General features: G+C 30.9%; 2 protein-coding genes across 2 annotated transcripts; one reads left to right on the top strand and one right to left on the bottom strand.

The window, feature by feature from the left end:
• Nucleotides 1–4,853: 4,853 nt before the first annotated feature.
• LOC141697871 (protein SOSEKI 5-like) lies at nt 4,854–6,815 on the top strand. Its single transcript, XM_074502426.1, has 3 exons — nt 4,854–5,221; nt 5,298–5,367; nt 5,581–6,815. Exons 1-3 carry the CDS (start codon nt 4,963–4,965, stop codon nt 6,446–6,448), a joined length of 1,197 nt encoding a protein of 398 aa, XP_074358527.1. The 5' UTR covers nt 4,854–4,962; the 3' UTR covers nt 6,449–6,815.
• Nucleotides 6,816–14,385: 7,570 nt separating this feature from the next.
• Nucleotides 14,386–20,037, bottom strand: LOC141697468 (ras-related protein RABE1c). The gene is made up of 8 exons (XM_074501860.1): nt 19,711–20,037; nt 16,920–16,992; nt 16,734–16,834; nt 16,313–16,378; nt 15,101–15,198; nt 14,944–15,006; nt 14,778–14,870; nt 14,386–14,683 (listed from the first exon to the last, which is right to left on the bottom strand). Exons 1-8 carry the CDS (start codon nt 19,781–19,783, stop codon nt 14,600–14,602), a joined length of 651 nt encoding a protein of 216 aa, XP_074357961.1. The 5' UTR covers nt 19,784–20,037; the 3' UTR covers nt 14,386–14,599.
• Between the last annotated feature and the right edge of the window lie 387 nt (nt 20,038–20,424).

Genomic DNA, 20,424 nt, shown 5'->3' with positions numbered 1-20,424 from the left:
TTTTTTTATCAACAAACATCACAAAGAAAAATGAGTCTAATTGATTTTATTTACCTTTGTTAATTAGAACAAGTCTAATAAGTGCATTATATGGTATCCTAAATTAACATTTAGGACATTTGATAAAAATAATTGATTCAACAATATTTCAGTGATGTCTTATATTACCGGGATAAACACTTCGAACCCAATCTTTAAGGCACATCTATAATTGTCCTAACTTATATTTTTATAATAAATTATTATCAATAATCTTTTTCCCTCTCTACTTTATAAAAACTCATTTACTAATAAAGTATTATATATGTAGTGAATATAAGGCAAGTTATGGGAGATAAAGTTAGTTTAATATATCCTAAATTAGTAGGACATAATGACTTATATTATATTTAAAACTTGAACTATTATACTCTTGGACTTGTTTTTATCCTCGACCGAACGCCCCTTAAATGTGATATTATTTACATTTTCAGGAGTAATTATTTACTATTTAGTTAAATGATATATTGTTATGAAGGAAGGAAAATTGTATCCATCCGGATTGTATTCTTGATAATTATATTAATGAAAGATTTTCCCAAAAAAAAAATTGGCTAAGGGCAAATCCAACATTGATCCAAAAATTCAAATTTGGGGTAGATTACCCCAAATTCTATTCCAACAGCGATCACTATTGTTCACGGATCCAAATTTGGATCACTTGTTTTAATATAAAATAATAGTTTTGTTATTTATATTTTTTTTATCATAGGTAAACCGCAGCCGCTACCCTTCAGTTGCGCATTGGATAAACCTTACGAGTTCACGCAATAGCCTGCAAACCACGCGAACCAAGCTAAACCGCATTTAAGCGGCACACTCCGGCTCAGGAGGCGTAATCATAAATTCTCCTCCTGTGGGATTCGAACCTGTGACAAAAAGGATAGTTATCCCCTCTTTAACCAACTAAGTCAACCCTTGCGGGCTTGTTATTTGTAATTTATGAGATTTTAAATTGATTTTAAATTTTTTAATTATATAATTAATAACATAATATAATTAATAGTTAACAAAATTTATTTTTAAAATAATTAAAATAATGAGAAAACATAATTTCATTAAAATTTCATTGAAGAGTCAGAAGTGCCGGATCCAGAAGTTGAGACTATTCCAATCGATGAAAATACTCGATTCCAAAAATTCCCGAACCGCCATAGAAAAAAAAATAAAGAAGCACATATTGCACTTAGAGATGCATTAATTGAGCATTTGTGGAAATAATATACTAATTTGAAAATTTAGCGTGTATCAATAATATTTTGTATGTTAATTATTGTAATAAATTTGTTTTTCGTGAATTAAGGGCACAACTTTAACATTTTTATGTATGTTAATTTTTTTGATTTAATTAATTTATAAAATATTATAAAAATTGTTAATAATGATTAAACGATAAATTTAAAATAAAATTACTTAGTATGATATTTATATAGAGTAAAGTTCTATGTAGACCACTTTTTAATCGGAGACCTTAAATACCACATATGTTCTGCAATCAAAACACTATAAAATATATTATTTTGTGAAGTATGTTTTACGAGTATCACTAATTCATTAAAATTATTGAAGATCATTTAAGTTTAATAAGTAGAATGTGTATGTTCTGCAAGCTGAACAAATGTTCAGCAAATTTAACATGTTTTGCAGAGTAAAATATTTTTATAATGTTTTACATGCAGTCCATATATGATATTCAAGATTTTGAATAAAATATGGATCTTTGTAGGGCATGATTCGCAAAATAATATGTTTAACAATGTTTTTATGCAATATTTAACTTGGAGAACACAAGTGGTCTAAAAAAAAGACGGTCTACATACAACTTAACCCTATTTATATATTATTATATATAAAAAAAATTAATTTAAATCAAATATTTGGATGAGACATGAGTCAAAGTTGAACAAACAATATTTAATGATAACTAACAACTATCACTTGACTCAACTTAAAACGGGTTCATACTTGAAAGTTGAATCACGGGGTACCAGATACGTGTAAACGCAATCTCCGCCGACAGAACTGCAGTAACACTATATTCTTAGTTTTATGTGTGCGAGTTGAAACGCTGAGAAATGTATTTATATATTATTGATTGTCAACTCCAGTTTGAAATCAACAACAAATAATTGACAGAAAAGAGAGTGTGTAGAACTAGAATAGAAGTAGCAGTTCTTTATCATAATGTGTCACCTGCTGCAATTACTTCCATTGCACTACTTACATTCAATTCTCATGTTTTCAGATTTAATTTGAATCTAATATGAGCGCCAATAATTCTACACAATACATGCATGTATAATATGTTATGTTTTGGTTGTCTGGTTCAGGCTTCTGCAACCACAAGACATGGATATTATTCCATCCAAATTAACCCTATTAAATCATATTTTTACAAAATAATTTTAAAAATTTATATTTTTCAAAAAACCTTTATTAATTATTGTTACATAATTAAATATCTCAAATGGGCTCTATGTGTAATTTGGAACAATTTACATATAATTTATAAGATAACTTATTTTCTTTTCTTAAAGAAATCAGAAACCTTGATAACCACTATTTGATGAAAGTAACCAGTGATCAGAACAGAAGTACCGAGAGGGGAACAGCGGAAAAATAAAAAGTGAGCATCATGAAAAATATGTGATTTAAATTCAAATTTAAGACTTTTACAGTAGAGTTTTAAGTATTTGGAATCCTCAAAACTCGATTATTGGATGATTCACTACAACAATGCCTAAGTCGTGCAACTCATTATACTACTCACTTACTCATTAGCCATTACTGATTTTAACACCGGCAATAAATTTGGCCCATCGCTGTAATTACTGCAAACAAACAAAAGTTATGAACATCTTGCCAAAAAAAAACAAAAGTTACGAACATCAATTTTTTTTAAAAAAATCTGAAATCCAAAATTCAATTCGGATCCGGAATTAAAAATTAACTAGTTGGTCACCTTTAAAATATATTCAAATGGTTTCCATATCCATTTTATAACTTATTTTTTGGATTAATAATTTAGTTGGCCACTGAAAACGGTTTAATATAACAAATTGGTTACTAAAATAAAAATGGTACGAAGACAGTCACTAAAATCAACAACGAGTATACTCTATCAATTGGACCTCCATTTGAATATCATCAGTTTTAAAAATAAACTCGTATCTCTAAACTTATAACTAACCAAATATTGCTTAAATTTTAACAAATAAGCATTTTCCGTTGTTAAATATTGAAGAAAATTAAGGAAATATACACATCGTTAACTTTAGTTACTATATTAATACCATTTTCAATTTAATACATTAAACCGACGGCTTCACTAACTAAATTGATAATTAATCCTTATTTTTTTGATTGTTTGAGATTTACTTTTTTGTATATATAAAAAGAAATTCTAACAAAAGCCTCGGTCACACGTAAGAATTCATAGATAGCGAGGGGTGGTTGTCCGTCGCTCTCCCTTTGACTCTTTGAATTGATCACCGCCATCCGCGCTTTATCGGGAAAATATTACGCAAAATTACAAATTGTCCATGCAAACAAAACATTTAAGTTTCAACAAAAACAAACATCACACGAACTTTTAGCAAAGAAAAGACGTCACAAAACTTTGTTTAATTTTCTCTTCATTTAATATTTTTAAATAAATCATTTTATAATGTTAGATTCGTTAGAAATATCACCCACCGTATCATGAAGGGGTCAACGAGTACACGTGCCTCCACAACAAAATATGTATCATCAATTTATAAAATGTCCCCACTAAAAAATATTTATTGTCATATAATACTAGTAAATATTTCATAATTTAATGTCTATTTACTTTTATTTAAGTTATATTTATTTTTATTTAGAGTTATATAATTATTAGTGAAATTATAAATAGTTGAAATATTATTTTTTAGCATTTAAACAATTGGGTTTGTTTCCTACTCTACAAGAAAATGTTTCATTTTAACAATATTATTATAATATTTCAATAACCAATAGTACAATGCTAAGGGCATGTTTGTTTAATGGTACTCCCCCACTAACACAATACTTTTTCATTTTTACTTTTATTACTGTTCACGTTAAACGATTGACTATTAGTTTACGGTTAAGATCAAACATAGTAATGAGTGATCTTGTTATATTCGTGTTTACGAGTACTTTAATACAGTGAAATTTTTATATTTAATACTAATACGAAATTAAAAATATTAATAATAAAAAATGTGCATTTGTAAACGTGTCCGATACAAATGGGAAAAATATTTAGGGACAGAGGGAGTATTAAGTAGGGGATATGATTATAATACTTTAAATTTTTCAATCTTATATTTATTTTGTAAAAAATCAGTGAAGAGTTATTCAAGGATTAAAATCCTTTAAATTATTCTATGTCATGTTTGTTTTGTCGGAGTAGAAGATATGATTATAATCCCGTCTAACGTTTGGTGGAAGGATGTATTGTGTTATCCCCTCCTACAAGTCAATTTTTAGAGGATTATAATTCCATCATTGTTATCAAATGTGAAAAAAATATAGGATTGAAAAATTTAAAAGATTATATTTCAATCTCAAATACTATCTCTCAAAATAAATATAAGATAATATTTTAATGGTTTATATTACAATCCTACACTTAATCATTCCGAACAAGTTTAAGATATAATTATTTAATTCATAAAACTAATTTTGATGAAATTAATTATCCCCCAATTATTATACTAGATTATAATCGCATGAAATAAGTATGGCGTAGGAATATACGGAAAAACTGTTGTATAAAATAAGGGCACTTATTGGGTAGGACCGGCCAAAACGTGTCTACTAGTCTGGTGTACACATACAATTCCTACAAAACCTCTTGCATCACCGTCACCAACAACCTTGACATTCTCTCATAAACCAATCCAATCGTTCTCACCAATGGAACTAAAAACTTCAAACTCAAGATTAGCAAGAAGCACAAGCAACTCCGTCATCGAAGTTCTGTACCGAGATACAAGTACAAAATCATCAGTAACAACCAGCCCCGAACGCAACAAAGTCTGGACTGAACCACCCTCTAAACACCATTCAAGTAAAGTCCCTGTTGTTTATTACTTGTCTCGCAATGGTCAGCTTGAGCACCCTCATTTCATCGAAGTCCCCCTCTCTTCTTCTTCCACTGGCCTCTATCTACGAGGTTAATTAATCAAATCTTTCAATTTCCTAATCTTAGCTTCTTGTTTGTTTGTTAATATTATATGTTTATTTTGCAGATGTTATTAATCGGTTGAATAATCTCCGTGGAAAGTCCATGGCTACAATGTATTCCTGGTCTTCCAAACGGTAATTTCTTTTACTCAAATAGCGTTTATATTCATAATACAAGTCCTGTTACATCTTCACAGTTTAAATTCAGCTGAAACAGCTGCATTTTTATCCAAATCTTACTAAACGAATAATGATTATAACAGCCAGCTCAATACGCTATTTTTTATTGCGCGATAAGTTGAAGCTTCTTATAATTACTTTTATTTATGATTTTGTTTTGATAAACAGGAGCTACAAAAATGGATACGTGTGGAACGATTTAGCAGAAAATGATTTTATCTATCCAACACACGGAAATGAATACATTCTCAAAGGCTCCGAGCTTCTACAACCTTCTAAACCCGATGAATCACTCAATTCAACTTCAAAACAACTGGAGCTTACAAAATCACCCGATTCTGATGATTCACCGGTGATTACTCGCCGGAGAAATCAATCTTGGAGCTCAATTGATCTTCAAGAATACAAAGTCCTTTATAAGGCCGAGTCAAGCGGCGAGTTATCGAGTCAAGGCGCCAACGCGTCGACTCAGACCTATGAGAAACGAAACCGTCGGAAAGCAAAAAACGAGACCACCGAGTTGACTCGGGAGACTGCTGAGTCGACACGGGAGATCACTGAGTTGAGTCGTGACGAGTTCTCGCCTCCTGGGTCTGAGTCGAGTACGGAGACGCTTGAAAATCTGATGAAAGGAGAGGGTAAAATGATTAAAAGTTGTGGAGGGAGAGATGATCTGACGGCTAATAATCAATCTAGTGGAAGAGTGAAAGCATCAACGGTCCTCATGCAGTTGTTAACGTGCGGCTCGATTTCGTTTAAAAATTACGAAGATCATCCGGGTTTGTCGCTGGTGACGTCACAGTATAAGAATAGGTTGCCACGTGGAGGAGATGGTAATCTGGTGGGGAAGGGTGCAGGGGAGAATAGTGTGGGGAAGAAGAATAAGGGCGTGTTTGGGAATCTGGGGAGAGGGAAGGGGAAGGTAACGGAGGATAGAGAGTATTTTAGTGGGAGTTTAGTAGATGAAACAAACAAGGGTGAAGTTCCTGCTTTGAAGAGGTCTTCCTCGTACAATGCAGCAGATAGGAGGGGTTAAAATTGGAGTATGAAAGATTTTGTTTCAGAGTTTAGTCTTTTTCGTATGTTTTGAGTTTGAGATATATCCATGCATGCATGATAAGTCGAGGTGCACGTAATTTTGTCCGATTATTCGGTTATCCCAAAATTACATGCAATGAACTTTTGTCTCCGAGATCTTAACTAGGGATGTAAAATTTAGAAGCAGTTTACAGGGCTTTGATTGCAAAATGGGTAACTTGAGTTGAGTTGCTTATCACAGTGAAATATGACACTGTGACAGTTTGATGGTATATGACATCTCATTAGACGGTTTGTTTTTTGTTATGCTCTTTAAAACTGGTTAAATTGAGTTTTTAAATCCAATGCTTTGTCTTCTTTGATGATGATTGATTGATTTTTTTTTTTTTTGAAAAATGATGATTCATTGATTTGATTACACCCCCTATTGGAAGGAGAAATTCATCAACAAAAACTTTCTTACAAAATCCAACTGCCCTTTGTTTATGAATCTGCGTAGCCATGCGGCCACTAGTCCATTACCCAACAACATTGCAACCTCTTGTGGAGGATTCATGGCTACTTGTGTTGTGCTTTAATGTGATCATTAGTAGTACAAAATGCTTACAAATAGCATGAATTCAAATCAGTGTTTACAGAAATTGAATTCACTTAAACAAGTTTGATCGACTTAAAATAGTCGCAAAATGTAATTACAATCAACGGCATCCATACATGTCAATTTTGAGGCTAACAAGGTGAGTTCTTAATACATGAGTAGTTTCTAAAGAGCATCTTCAAGGGGAGTCTCATGTTAGCTAAAACCTCCCGCCGGCATGTCATAGTTGCAATTATAACTATCCTTTAACAAATACAGCGCTCCAACGGTTTATAACTGTTAAATATAATTATACAAATCTCAAACTCATCTGCTATATCTGTTGATTGTCATCCCATCCTCTAAACAGGTTTTCTATATGTCTATTTCTAATGTCCACGTCGTTTGTACATTTCCCTTCAGCTATTTCCTTAATTTATCTCTACACACTATCACTTTATTTTTATTTTATTTAGAAAAGTTATTTATTAAAATTATTTTAATAAACTACAAAATGAAAATTTCATAAAAACAAATAAAATCATATCACTATCTCAGATTGAATTTAGATATAATATAAAATATATATTTTAATATTTTTCATGTCACTACCTCGAATTGAATTTAAATATAATACAAAATATATATTTTAATATTTAACTAATAATTAATTCATTAAATACATGTTTAAAATATAATGGTTAAAAATAGCTATTCATTATTATAACTCATTATTTCATAAGTCACAAGTTTGATTTTGTATATAAGTTGCACAATCCTATTTAATCAGTATATTGGATTCAATGTACCATTATCATGCTCATGAAAAGAAACTGTCTTGATATAGCAGTTGAAATATAACCGTTTGAATTTGAAAATAATATTAAAATACTGTTATTGAAATAGGGTTTTATATCAAATTGCCCACCGAACTCGTTAAAATATATCAAGTAGTTACTCAATTTCCACGACGACTCATTTAAACCACTAAAATATTAGTATATATCACTCTGTTAGTTTTTTAAATTTTTTTAACAGAAGTGTTGTGTTTGCCGTGTATTTTTTTGATTATTATGGTTTATCAGCAAACTTGAGTGTCTCTCTCATCTGTATATCTGTTTAATTGGTCCTAAAATAATGGTTATCTTCACGAGTAAAATAAAAGCTGAGTGGACTGCAATTGGAGTATTAATTTGAGTAAAATTCAAGTGAGAGATGAATCAATTAGGACTCTCGTTGTTTATCTCAATTGCATGTGTCTGACAGTTTAACAAAAATATACGAATACAAAATTTTAAAGTTAACGTTTTGCGATAAAAAAATTTAAAAAAACTAACGGAGTGATATATACTAGTATTTTAGTGATTTAAATGAGATTAGGGAGGTACTTGATACATTTTAATGACTTCCGTGGATAATTTGATATAAAACCCTTTTAAAATATAGCTAACTATTATAACTAACACCATTGGAGCACAACAACTTACAGGTTCAGCAAATTTTAGCTAACCATTAATTTATAATATTTTAGCTAATCACTGTACTTATCCTTTGTTGATGCTCTGAATGCTGTTAAACTTTCAAAGTTTCAGATGAAGCGTGGCTTTTAGCAATAATCATCGAGCCCAAAAGTCCACTTCTTTTGTCCCTCTAAAAATTGCCCTTTTTTAACATCATTGTCTTAAATAATTAATGAGGTTTTTCCTTTATTTCAACATTAAAAGTAACAAATCTTTTGGCTTTGCCGGCTTCCTAGTCAAACACCAAATTTCTCGGGTCCGACTTGGTGCTTGTTTGGGGTGTAATAAGAAATTATTAATCATGTAAGTTATATTTTCTAAATAAATTATAATAGCTAATAGCTAGAAAATAGTAAATATTATTTAATTAATATATGGGTACTTACTCACCATAAAAAATGTAAGTTATCAGAGCGAGGTGGATGAGCAACTTACCACGTTTGATGAATATTCAATCTACTAAAAAAATTTAACTTTTCTTAATTTTATTAACCAAACAACTCTATCGAATAACACGTATTTAAAATTACTAAATATTTTATTGTCAACCAGATAAACTCTAGTATGTGTTAAGACTCCCATCTTTGGCACACATGTTACAAAAGTCCTTATATTTATTTACAATAAATCTATATACACTATGAAAAAAATGAATTATGCTTATTGATATTTTCAACCTTCTCCATATTAGAATATGTTTATAAAATATTACTCCCTAGTGTTTTGGTTGTTTTGGATGAAATTTAAAAATATTGCCGCGTGTTCTTTATATTTATTTTTTCTAAATATCTATAATTAAATTTTTTTTCTTGCAACTTCTATATGCGAAAACATATTATAAATGCATGATATTTTATTTTTGAACATCACAAATTTGATCGAATTCATCATGGTGGACATGAGGATCCATTATTGGACCGTCCATTATTCAGGATTGGACATGAGGATCCATTATTGGACCGTCCATTATTCAAGATTAAAAATCTATTCATTATTCATTATTGTTTGTAAATAAAATTTAATTATATGCATACCTAATATTTAAATTTATCATTTCATTTGTTAATCAAAACATTCACAATAAAATTACTTACTTTTATATACACACGTATTATATATATAATATATAGACTAAATCTCTTGTCTCCTCATAATTAATCGACTAACATATGCACACAAAATATATGCATACAGTAACAAATTAGTTTGGATTTTGGTCAAACAAATTTCCTTCACCTTAATGCTCGACAAACCTTTTTAAAAAAAATTCGGTATTCAGCAAAAAAAGAATTCGAAAAATGGTACCTGAGGCGGCCACTTGCCTTTCCAGGGTCGGTCCTGATTAGAGTCACAACAATGATTTAAAAAAAAGATTTTTAAGATAATTAAGCCTAAGACTATACTCTACCTTTATTTCATTTAATTATATACAATTTTTTTAAAAAAATTTCCTTGTCAATTTTAAAAAAATTCAAAGTTAAAAAAGTAGTAAAATTTTATAGTATAAAAATTAATATTACACTCATTTTATGCATTATTATTTTTTTACATTTTATCATTAAATTATATTTTTTATTAATCTCCGTACCCAAATCATTTGTATATAAATTAATGGAATTGAGGGAACACTAATTAATAAAAATTCAAGCATTCTGATCGATCGATTGATAGACTATCAAACTTTTAATATTTTAGTTTTAGTAATATAATATAGATAATTACTTATGAATTTGTACAATCTAGGTTAAGTATTTTTCCGCTTACGTTATACTCCCTTCGTCCCATTCATTTTTTTACATATTTTTTTCTCATATTTGGCACACATTTTAAGGCTACTATAAAATATAATTTTATAATTTATTTTTAAAATTTTCTTTTTCTGTATAAAAATTTAAACATTATATTTTTATTTAAAAAAAAAATTATTTAAAATTATATAAGAAACCATACTCTACGAGAGCCTTAAAATGCGTGTCGATCCCCCATCCCCCAATGTAAAGAACCTGGAGGGACGGATGGAGTATCTGTTTGTATGCTCATTACAATTTAAAAAAAAACATTTCACAATTTTTTTTTTGAAAAATTCATAAAACTTTCATTAACTTAAATATAATACAGTTGGGACAAACCCCCAAATGTCGATACAACCAGATGATAAAACAATTATCATACTAAAAACAATTAGATGATTTGTTTCCTGATCGTTTAACACATAGAATTTAAAAATTCTTGAAATTAAAAACGAAATCAAAGATATCTCAAGCGATCCAAATTGTACCAACATTTCTGAAAATAGAGACATCGTAATTGATCATATCACATAAAAATCATTGTTAGCCCAATGTTCAGAAACACCAATCACATAAACTGAGATTGGAGAAGCGACATCGCAACTATCTACTTGTCGGACACGACATGCCGAAAACACCCCAACTATCTACATGCCGGATACCAGCTATAGACATGCCGAAAGTGTAAACCCGTGAAAGATGGACAATCTTTGGTTGTGAAAGGTGAGCTCTTACAATAATCAATACCGCTCCATATTCGATGCAAACTTTGCAGATCACCAAGAATATCAATAAACCCGTTGTCAACCAATTCAACACTAAATAAACCCAACCATAATTAAACAAAAATATAACAAAACACTCCAAAAAAGAGATAAAACACACACTCCAGAAGGAGAGATATGTAAACACCCAAAAAATTGGATTTTATTGGAGGAAAATTAACAAAAACAAAAGAGAATAAAGGGGTTGTGGCTTTCCCCGAAAAAACCAGTAAAGCCCCCTATTTATTTGATAATGAACAAAACCTATAAAGGAGAGGAGGGAGGCGGCTGGGTTTTTACGACTTGACTTTGTGTGCCTTCCCATTTCACAATTTTTTAGAACTTTAAAATTTGGGTAAATGTGTATACTTTTTAGTTATTATTACCGTATGTGGTCTTGGGTTCAGGATCAAGTACCTTTTGCATAGCACTACTCTGTTATTCTACTTTATCCCTTTAATAAAAGCGGGCTTGTGAGTTTTGATGCTGTTTATTGATCTTCAACATCAGTTAAACAAAATTTGTGTTGGTATTATTTTAGCGAGAGAGAAAGAGAGAGCGTGACAACTGGCCTGTAACTAGAATGTTTGTGATTGTGAATATCTCAATTATGGTGTATGTGTTTTGACTGAATTAATTAATCTGCATCATTTTGTCAGTTCACCACTAATTTCGACTGAACCATTCCATTTTATGGGCGAACCTTGCCCAATTATTTGAAGTTATGTATTCAATTGTTTTTTTCCTGAGCATCTATATTAACTAACCAACCAACCAAATCCACTGTATACAGCATGAAATAATGTCTGAGAATATATAATATACGCAGCTTTATCCTCATTTAAAAAAATAAAAAAATATTTCCAGTAAAGACCCCCAATTTATTTATAAATGTCGATGTATGTTACATGTTAAAAGTGATAAATAATAATAAATCAAAATATGTAATATACGAATTTAATCAACATAACATACAATTGTGTTCACATATGATTTACTTCTATCTTGAAATATTTCATTCATTTTATAAATTTATGACCCAAAAAACATGATTCTAAACAGTGCTACTTTATTTTCTTTCTTGAGCATCTATGTTTTCTAAAAAATACACAAATATACACTCATTTATCATATATTTAGTTCAATTCCATGCATATTACAGCTCTTTTTATGTTACAGGTTTTCCTAAAATTCCAGGTAGTACCTAATGTTTTCCAAATCCCAACAGAGATATCATCCCTTGTTGGACACGAAAGTATACTAAGACTCATAAGAGACACTAGAATGTGAGTCCTACAAACTTAGATACGAAGTTATCGGATGTGATATCGTTCCTTTTTGGATATACTAATGTTAAATATATGATTTTTATTGAAACATTTTTCTAACATCTTAAAATTTTAAATGAGTTAATTATTGAACATGAAATTAAAATCTAGACTACCTAAAAGACTAATATTCGATTTTCAGTCACCCTAACGTTCTCACACTCGAGTATGAGTGCTCTTTACAAACAAAACTCATATAATTTATGACCAGATTTTACGAATATATCAAAATACTCCTTCTGTCCCGTTGATATATATACGTTTGTTTTGGGCACCAAGATTAAAACCGAGTGGAATGTTGTAAGAAAAAGTAAGAAATGCTGTAAGAAAAAGTAAGAAAAATGTGTAAAGTGGTGAGATCAATCAATATTTGATGTATAAACTCAGTGGAGTGAAAGAAAGTAGCGGGTGTTGTTAATTTTTACTCCCTCCATCCTACTGAATGTTTATGTTTATTATTGACATTTATTTCGAGACTTGTATAAAGTATAATTTGATAATATTTTTTTATTTTTATTTTTGAATAAAAATTTAAACATAAAATTTTTATTAAAAAAAAATCAAAAAAAAAATATGGAACTATACTTCAAACGTGTATTGAAAAGCGTGCCGAAAAAGTAACGTAAATAATTCAAGGACTGAGAGAGTATATAATAAATTTTTAATATTTTTGGCAAGTTTTGAAATATATATAATTAAATGAGAAATCTCAAAAAAAAAATGTATAAAAATGAATGTGATAGATGAAGTATATCAAGATCCCTTAATATATAAAGATGTTACTAATTGAACTTGTCAAGATCATATTCATCATCACAAGGTTTGATTTCTGAGAAGTAAAAAATGTTTTGTTTTCATGAAAGTGCGTTTGAAATGTAAAACGTACTATGATTGGATTAACCATGAATTCTGCTACCTATTCTGCCATGCGATTTTGTAAAAAGATTTGAGGGGGTCAGAGTACTACGAGTTGGACAGTCCACTTATCTAAATTTAAATTTTGAAGAAAACGGTACGGTTCTTATTACTAACTTTTTACCCATACTGGCACAGCCAGCTAAATTACTTGCTTGGTACTACTTTCCCCTTTTACCCGGAATAGCTATTAAAAGCATCCGAGTTGACTCGGTTGGATTCCTGCTTTTTCATTCATATAATGTGGAGTTGACAATTGAAGTTTCAGACCGCTTAGTTTTTAAACTGGATGAAGATAAATATTTGCACGATGGAGTTCAGCTTTTGCAGTATCTAGTACTAATTACTAAGTACTATCACTTGATATCAGATTTTAATTTTACTGTACTTAACAAAAAATACTTATCGGAAATTTCTTTATATGGTTTTTATATTGTTATAAAAATGGGTTGATTTTTTAAAAATCGCCGATAAATTGGTCAAAAAATTTGTCCGATTTCACCGATTTCCGATAAATCGTCTAATTTTTAAAAAATTACCCGACAAATTTCAAATCGATACGTCAACTGAATAGTTTCAATTTCCGAAATATGCGATCCCAAATTTTTAGGAGAATTATTTGATAATTTTGCAAACTCACGGAATTGGAGCCACTAGACGTTTTTTGACCAGAGCTAACTTATCTCTTCTAGGTCAAAATTCTAAAATATAAGTTTGTTTACTTTGTGACTTTGGTCGGCCCATGGGGTAAACATTGATTTTTCAAACTTAAGAATTTTGGAGTCCAAAATTTGTAAGGTTTAATATTCTTTTGTTTGAAATTGCTGCTCCAAAAGTTAGAATTTGGGCCTAATCTATTCGAAAATGTTCAGTAAAATATATAATCAGAGCAACATACTGTTCATCTTTGAACAGGACATTGACCTGTGATTCGAAATGCAATCAACGTGAATGTGTAATCTCGTCAATCAGATATTTTGCATATTTTCCCTCAAAAAAAAAATTATTTTTTCAAAAAACGGTAGGATCAAAGATAAGAAGTAAGCAATGCCAAAGGACAAATGATAAGTTTGTAACAAGTATAAAGTCCTGGAATGATAAAAACCTATCTTTCACAAACTAACAAGCAGTTGGGGAACGAATGACAAATAAGGGAAATTACACATTAATTAGATAGTCAACATTTTAGTTGTTTGTTTTTCTTCAGGCAGCAAGGTTTTCCAATAACTGATTCTGTATTAATTGTGTAATCAAATTAGGTGCCACAGCATGCAGATTTTGGAGCAGCTTGACCACTTCCACCTGATGCATCTGGTTGATTAATTTTGATTGTGCTAGGCTGCAACCATAAAAGAGAGACAAGAAGGTCGATTTAACACTTGTATAATTTGCATGCAACCTTTGAAAGTGTATTCCATTAAAAGTTTGATTACCTCGGCCTTCGAGTCAGTGTCTGCTAACCTCTGCTTTATATCCCTTGCGATTGAATAGAAAACTTGCTCCACATTGAGATTTGTTTTTGCACTCTGCATTGGATGTTCAAACTTAATCCTAATAGAAGTTATCTGCACCTTGAAGATTAGACATGCGTGTACTTACAGTTTCAAAGAATTGAATGCCATACTCATCTGCAAGCGCTTGGCCCTTGGCAGTAGGTACCGCCTAAACAAAAACAAGAAAATTAATGTACGTGCCCATAAAAAAAATTCACTACAGTTCTTAAGGAGCTAAAACTATGTTGCGCCGAAGAGCATACCCTCTTGCTTTCATCCATGTCAGCCTTGTTTCCTACCAGCACCTTGTTTACATTGTCCGAAGCATGCTGCTCAATGTTCCGAATCCAGTTTCTGATGTCTAAGAGAAAAGGCATAAATGCAAGATAGTTAAAATTCAGATCTTCCTGGACCATTAAAAGACCCATTAAACCGCATTTATAGTTCCAGACCATAATAATTGTTAACCAACACATATTTTAATACTTAGGGGTCATTTGTTAATAGATGAATGGAAGAGAATGAACTGAACTATCCATGAAATAATCACTTAGACCGTTTGTGAATGAATTTTTAATCTGGACGACATCTGATTTTTTCTGGACGAATCCTCCTTTGAAATCCAGCTGAACCATTCAAATCACTCAGTGCATCTCCTAATCCCTGGCCAATACTCACTCTTTTTTTACTTCAAAAATTAGCTGTTACTCAAATAATTGATAAAAAGTAGTAATATTATTCATTTTCATTTTTTGAAAAGCTAAACAAATAGAAGGTAATAAATATTTGTTTGATATCAATTAAAATTAATTATCCTATAAAGGTACACAATATCTAAATTTTTTTAATTCAAAAAAAATTAAAAAAAATTATTTTTGATTTAATAAATTAATCATTACTCGTATCTATGCCATCAATACTGTAATTTATGTAGTTGAAGTATTGAATTTTTGATGATTTATTTTTTAGTTGGTCATAATAATATGACACTAATTTAATTAAAATATAATAAATTTAAATATCTAAACAACTAAATATGTGTAATGTTTTATTTAGCAAAACAAATGGCCTAATGTTCAAACTATTATAACATTACATGCTATAAAAACTTTAAAGAAATTAAATTAAATTTAAAAAATATTCATTCAGAAATTTATATACTTTTTTTGTCAAACAACATTTCTCGTTCATAATTTAGATTACTCATTCGTTCAGATTCATATTCATTCAGAAAATATCGTTCAGATTTAACAAATGACCCCTTAATAAGATGTCTTGTAGAAGAATTTATGATAAGTTGAAGCATGTGAAATACAAGACAACAGTTCTCATGTTGTAGATAATGTCAAAATGATCGAATTTTAAGCTGAGAAAGTCATTATACTTTTTGATGCCAATCCATCCACACTCCACACGTTACAAAAACCTTACTCCTTAATAAACTTTTCAATTTAGCTAAGAAACAAAAAACTTACTGTTGAAAGATGATTCATCTGTAACGTCATAAACCAGCAAAATGCCCATGGCTCCACGGTAATAAGCTGAACATGTGGGAAAGAGAAGATAGTTACAGGGAAAGGTTAATAACAGGGAGAAATATTAATAACAACACTAACAAAACCAAATGTGATTGGTTAGAGACAATGATAAAGTGGCTTCACAACTTTTGACACTCATATGCGCCAGAGCTTCATCTGATCGATTTCGATTTCGATATTGTTTTTGTTTTTTTCTTCTTTATTTTAGCTAAAAGCTAAAACCAGGGGGGGGGTTCAAATCCATGTAAAAATACATTAAGTAATTCCACATACCGTTACTGTCAGTTTTAAATTTTAATTCATGAGCCAGTTACTTTTATGAGGATTTCCTCCTCGACCTGAAACTCTAGAAGCTTACCAGTTGTAATCGTCCTGAATCGCTCCTGACCAGCAGTGTCCCAGATTTGGAGTTTGATACGCTTGCTATCAAGCTCAATGGTTCTTATCTTAAAATCAATTCTGTATAAGAAAAATAACCTGGCAGCGTTAGATGCACGAAAACATAATAATAAAACTCCATATACAGCAACACTTGAAAAATTACCCAATGGTCGTGATAAAACTAGTAGTAAATGAACCATCAGAGAAACGCAAAAGAAGGCAACTCTTACCCACCCCTGCAAGAACAAAAGAAACAACACTCTCACGCAATTTCCAGTCTCAACAAAATCCAAAATTATGGCGACACAGAGAAATTATAAACTAAATATACACATTCAAAATGACACAGGATAGTTGGATATCATAGTGAGTATGTAACTATGTAAGATATAAAGAACGGGTGTCTTTAACTTGTAACCTTAACCAACTGCCTAACCTCATTCTTAATGTCACACATACTAATTTATATGCCCATACCCCTAGGCAATAGACACAGCCATCCCTAGGTATGACTTACGAGTGTCCGACAGGAAGCAGTGAGTGCATATTTCAAATAAATTGGCGAGACCCCTGTCCTTAGTTTGGACATGGGTAAGGGCTACATTAATTTTGTTAACAAACAAGTATATTAGATAAGATATTGTAGCAGAGATCAAACATGATTTTTGGAGAAGATTTTGCAAATCACAGATGTTTTTTTTCTTATTTAGGATATCTTATATTACTATCAATCACATCTTTATATCAATATGAAGGCCGTTTATTCATTTAATCTTATTTTTTTCTCAAAAACTCGTTTTATTTTAGTATCCTAAGTTCATCCTAAATGCAACCTTTCATATAGTCAAAGTGTCCGCGATATCCGACAAAAAAATGTGCCACAACCAGTGTGTCTGAGTGTCCAAGAATCTGACATATGAACAGCGGCCTAAACCACAGAGTCCAAGTAACAAAGATCCTAATATTGACCAGACAAAGCAATAGCCTGCCTTTTGTTGTCAACCAAAAAAACTTATGTTGGTAAGAAAGGAAAAAACAAAGATTAACTACAACTATTTCAATTATCTCGTTTGTATATAAGTTGTACACTATTGTGCTTGCTCTCAGACCTAAACATGTGTATCACTGCTCAGTCATATATTTGTAACAAGTTGACAGGTAGCAATGAGGTTTATACTGGCACGTGTTGGTGCCACAAAATTTGTAATATTGTCATTTTAGGCAATTGTCCATATAAGCATCTATTTTTACATGACGGCGGTTTAGGATAGGAGGACCTGCTTATAATTTTTCACATAGAATTCACTGTCGCTGTTTGAAAAATGACTGTTTGCTAACTAAAAAGGAGTCAGAGACAAGTGGTCATATGTACTACACTTATTAGATATTAATTTTACAAGCTGGAAGTTCTAAATTTCCAAACAGGACAAATGATTAAGAAAATTGACAATCTCTCAAAATTGAAGACTATTCTTTTCTAAAATTAAAATAAAAAATTGAACAGTATGAGAAAAAAAACTCAATTTCATCGATCTGTCAGGAGACCAAGATTGACTTGGAAGGGTTTACGAGTAACTACTCATAAACTCTTTTACAACATTAAAAAATACCCACATAATAAATTTTTTTTTTTGCATTTCTTGTTTTTTGCATTAAGGTCAGATTGCACCAAAACAACATAATCTTTATATCTTCCAGGGAGAAAAAAAACATGGTCAACTCGTACAGACTTAAAGATATGATACCGATGATACCGCAGATTTGATGTCTCTATGAAACATTCTATGAAGAAACCCATTCAAAATCTCCTTTCAACATCATCTGCCTTCAGATCACTACCATCAATTTACCTACTACGACTTTCAACAACTGCCTTTACCATTTACAGTGGCACACAAAGATGTACATGGTGATAGAAATGAATTATTCTGAGCACTAATTAACTATATATTGGACAGGATCACAAAATCTGTAACCAATTTATTAATTAACGTCTACTTGATCACTATTTTGACAATTAATTTATAATTGCAAACATATGATCACTAAGTTGTGAGTGAGTGCGTGTGGACGTGCCGAAATATCTGCAAAAATAGTTATTGAGAAGTACAAACAAATTAAAGAATACACACGATTATATGCATCATGTTCCCAATTTTGACAACTGTCCGTGCTTCAAGTTTGCATAAACTAGAGTTATGCCTTCTAATTGTTTCTTAGTTGTATTAGCACGAAAAAGTTACAAAACTTAAAATCTAATCAACTATCCCTATTTGTTTGGTTCCCTTATTATACCATGATTTTTGTCTCCTGGTAACGTGTTCAGGTCAGAAATTCTGTCAACTCCGTCATCAATAATTGTTATCTCAATTTCTATCTTGACCATATATATCAATTTATACTTTCAAATTTAAATTAGTAAAGACACTGTTATTAATCACTAATGTACAAACTTCATACAGAAAATCTCAACTTGCTTCCCTCAGCTATGAAAACTTCCGCAATAAATCAATTTTTACTTGCTACAAGTACAAGCACAAAATACTACCTCCTCCGTGTGCCTGGAATGGTAACCAATTACAGACTAAAATATGCACCTTCTGACAATCCAATAGGTCAAAACAGATAATTACTCAACCATCAGTTCAGAAACTAAGATGCATATATAAAAATATAACATATATATTTCATGACTTTAAAAAATAAATATTAGCGGCCAATACAGATCCACAACAGAATAAACCTACATGTAACACACAGGGGGGAGAGAGAGAGAGAGAGGAGAGAGAGAGAGAGAGAGGAGAGAGAGAGAGATAGAGAGAGAGAGAGATAGAGAGAGAGGAGAGAGAGAGAGATAGAGAGAGAGGAGAGAGAGATTTGAAATATATACATCGGATCCATATGTAAAAAGCACAAATTGAGAAATAATAACAGGAAGAGAAGTAAGGACGCACCGCTATCACCGATGAGAAGAAGCTTAATTAGGTAATCGTAATCCGCACGAGCCCTAGCCGGTGGAGCTGCCATTTTCAATATCTATAACCGTCTCAAATCTCACGCTCTCTATACGTACAAGTTTATATACGTACTTTTATTATCCGATGGTGACGTTAAGAGAGAGATGGTTGAGTAAGTAGAGAGATCGGAGGTTGAATGCTATATTGCGCAGTCTCGCAGGCGCAAATTAGCACGCGGAGAAGAGAAAGAGAGGGAAGAGAGAGAGAGAGAGATGGTCAGGAAGGGAGATGTTAATAGCATTAGTTTGACACGTGGCGGAGTGGGAGTTGTGGAGGATGTGGGGGTGTAAAGTACGAGTGTGTTAACATATGCAGAGGATTGCAAACTTAATCCAGGTATTTTATATGCACGGCACTTAATGATTTTTGTTTATTTTAATTTCTTTGACAGTCCATCTCTATCTATATCTGTATCTATATATCTATATCTATCCCGGGCGATGCACGGATTTCCATTAATATTTTAAATTTTTATTTATCAAGTTATATTATATTTTTAAAATATTTATATAAATATATATAATAATTATAAATTTATAATAAAAATAATAGAATAACATGTGGTCGTAATTTAGTAAAATAAATAGACTATTTCTAGTAGTTTAACATATATGTAACACTATTATTTATATCTTTTAATAATATGATAAG

Source organism: Apium graveolens, chromosome 11 (assembly GCF_009905375.1).
Source record: "Apium graveolens cultivar Ventura chromosome 11, ASM990537v1, whole genome shotgun sequence".
Lineage (NCBI taxonomy): Eukaryota > Viridiplantae > Streptophyta > Magnoliopsida > Apiales > Apiaceae > Apium > Apium graveolens.
This window is presented reverse-complemented; position numbering and strand designations above follow the sequence as displayed.

Bases quoted from the DNA above. Each gene is read 5' to 3' on its own strand.
- LOC141697871 (XM_074502426.1), top strand. From the start codon at position 4,963: ATGGAACTAAAAACTTCAAACTCAAGATTAGCAAGAAGCACAAGCAAC. The intron at 5,222-5,297 runs GTTAATTAATCA...TTTATTTTGCAG, and splicing joins CACTGGCCTCTATCTACGAG to ATGTTATTAATCGGTTGAAT. The intron at 5,368-5,580 runs GTAATTTCTTTT...TTTGATAAACAG, and splicing joins TATTCCTGGTCTTCCAAACG to GAGCTACAAAAATGGATACG.
- LOC141697468 (XM_074501860.1), bottom strand. From the start codon at position 19,783: ATGGCAGCTCCACCGGCTAGGGCTCGTGCGGATTACGATTACCTAATT. The intron at 16,993-19,710 runs GTGCGTCCTTAC...TTGTTCTTGCAG, and splicing joins TCTTCTCATCGGTGATAGCG to GGGTGGGTAAGAGTTGCCTT. The intron at 14,684-14,777 runs GTAATCAAACTT...TTATGGTTGCAG, and splicing joins ACACTGACTCGAAGGCCGAG to CCTAGCACAATCAAAATTAA.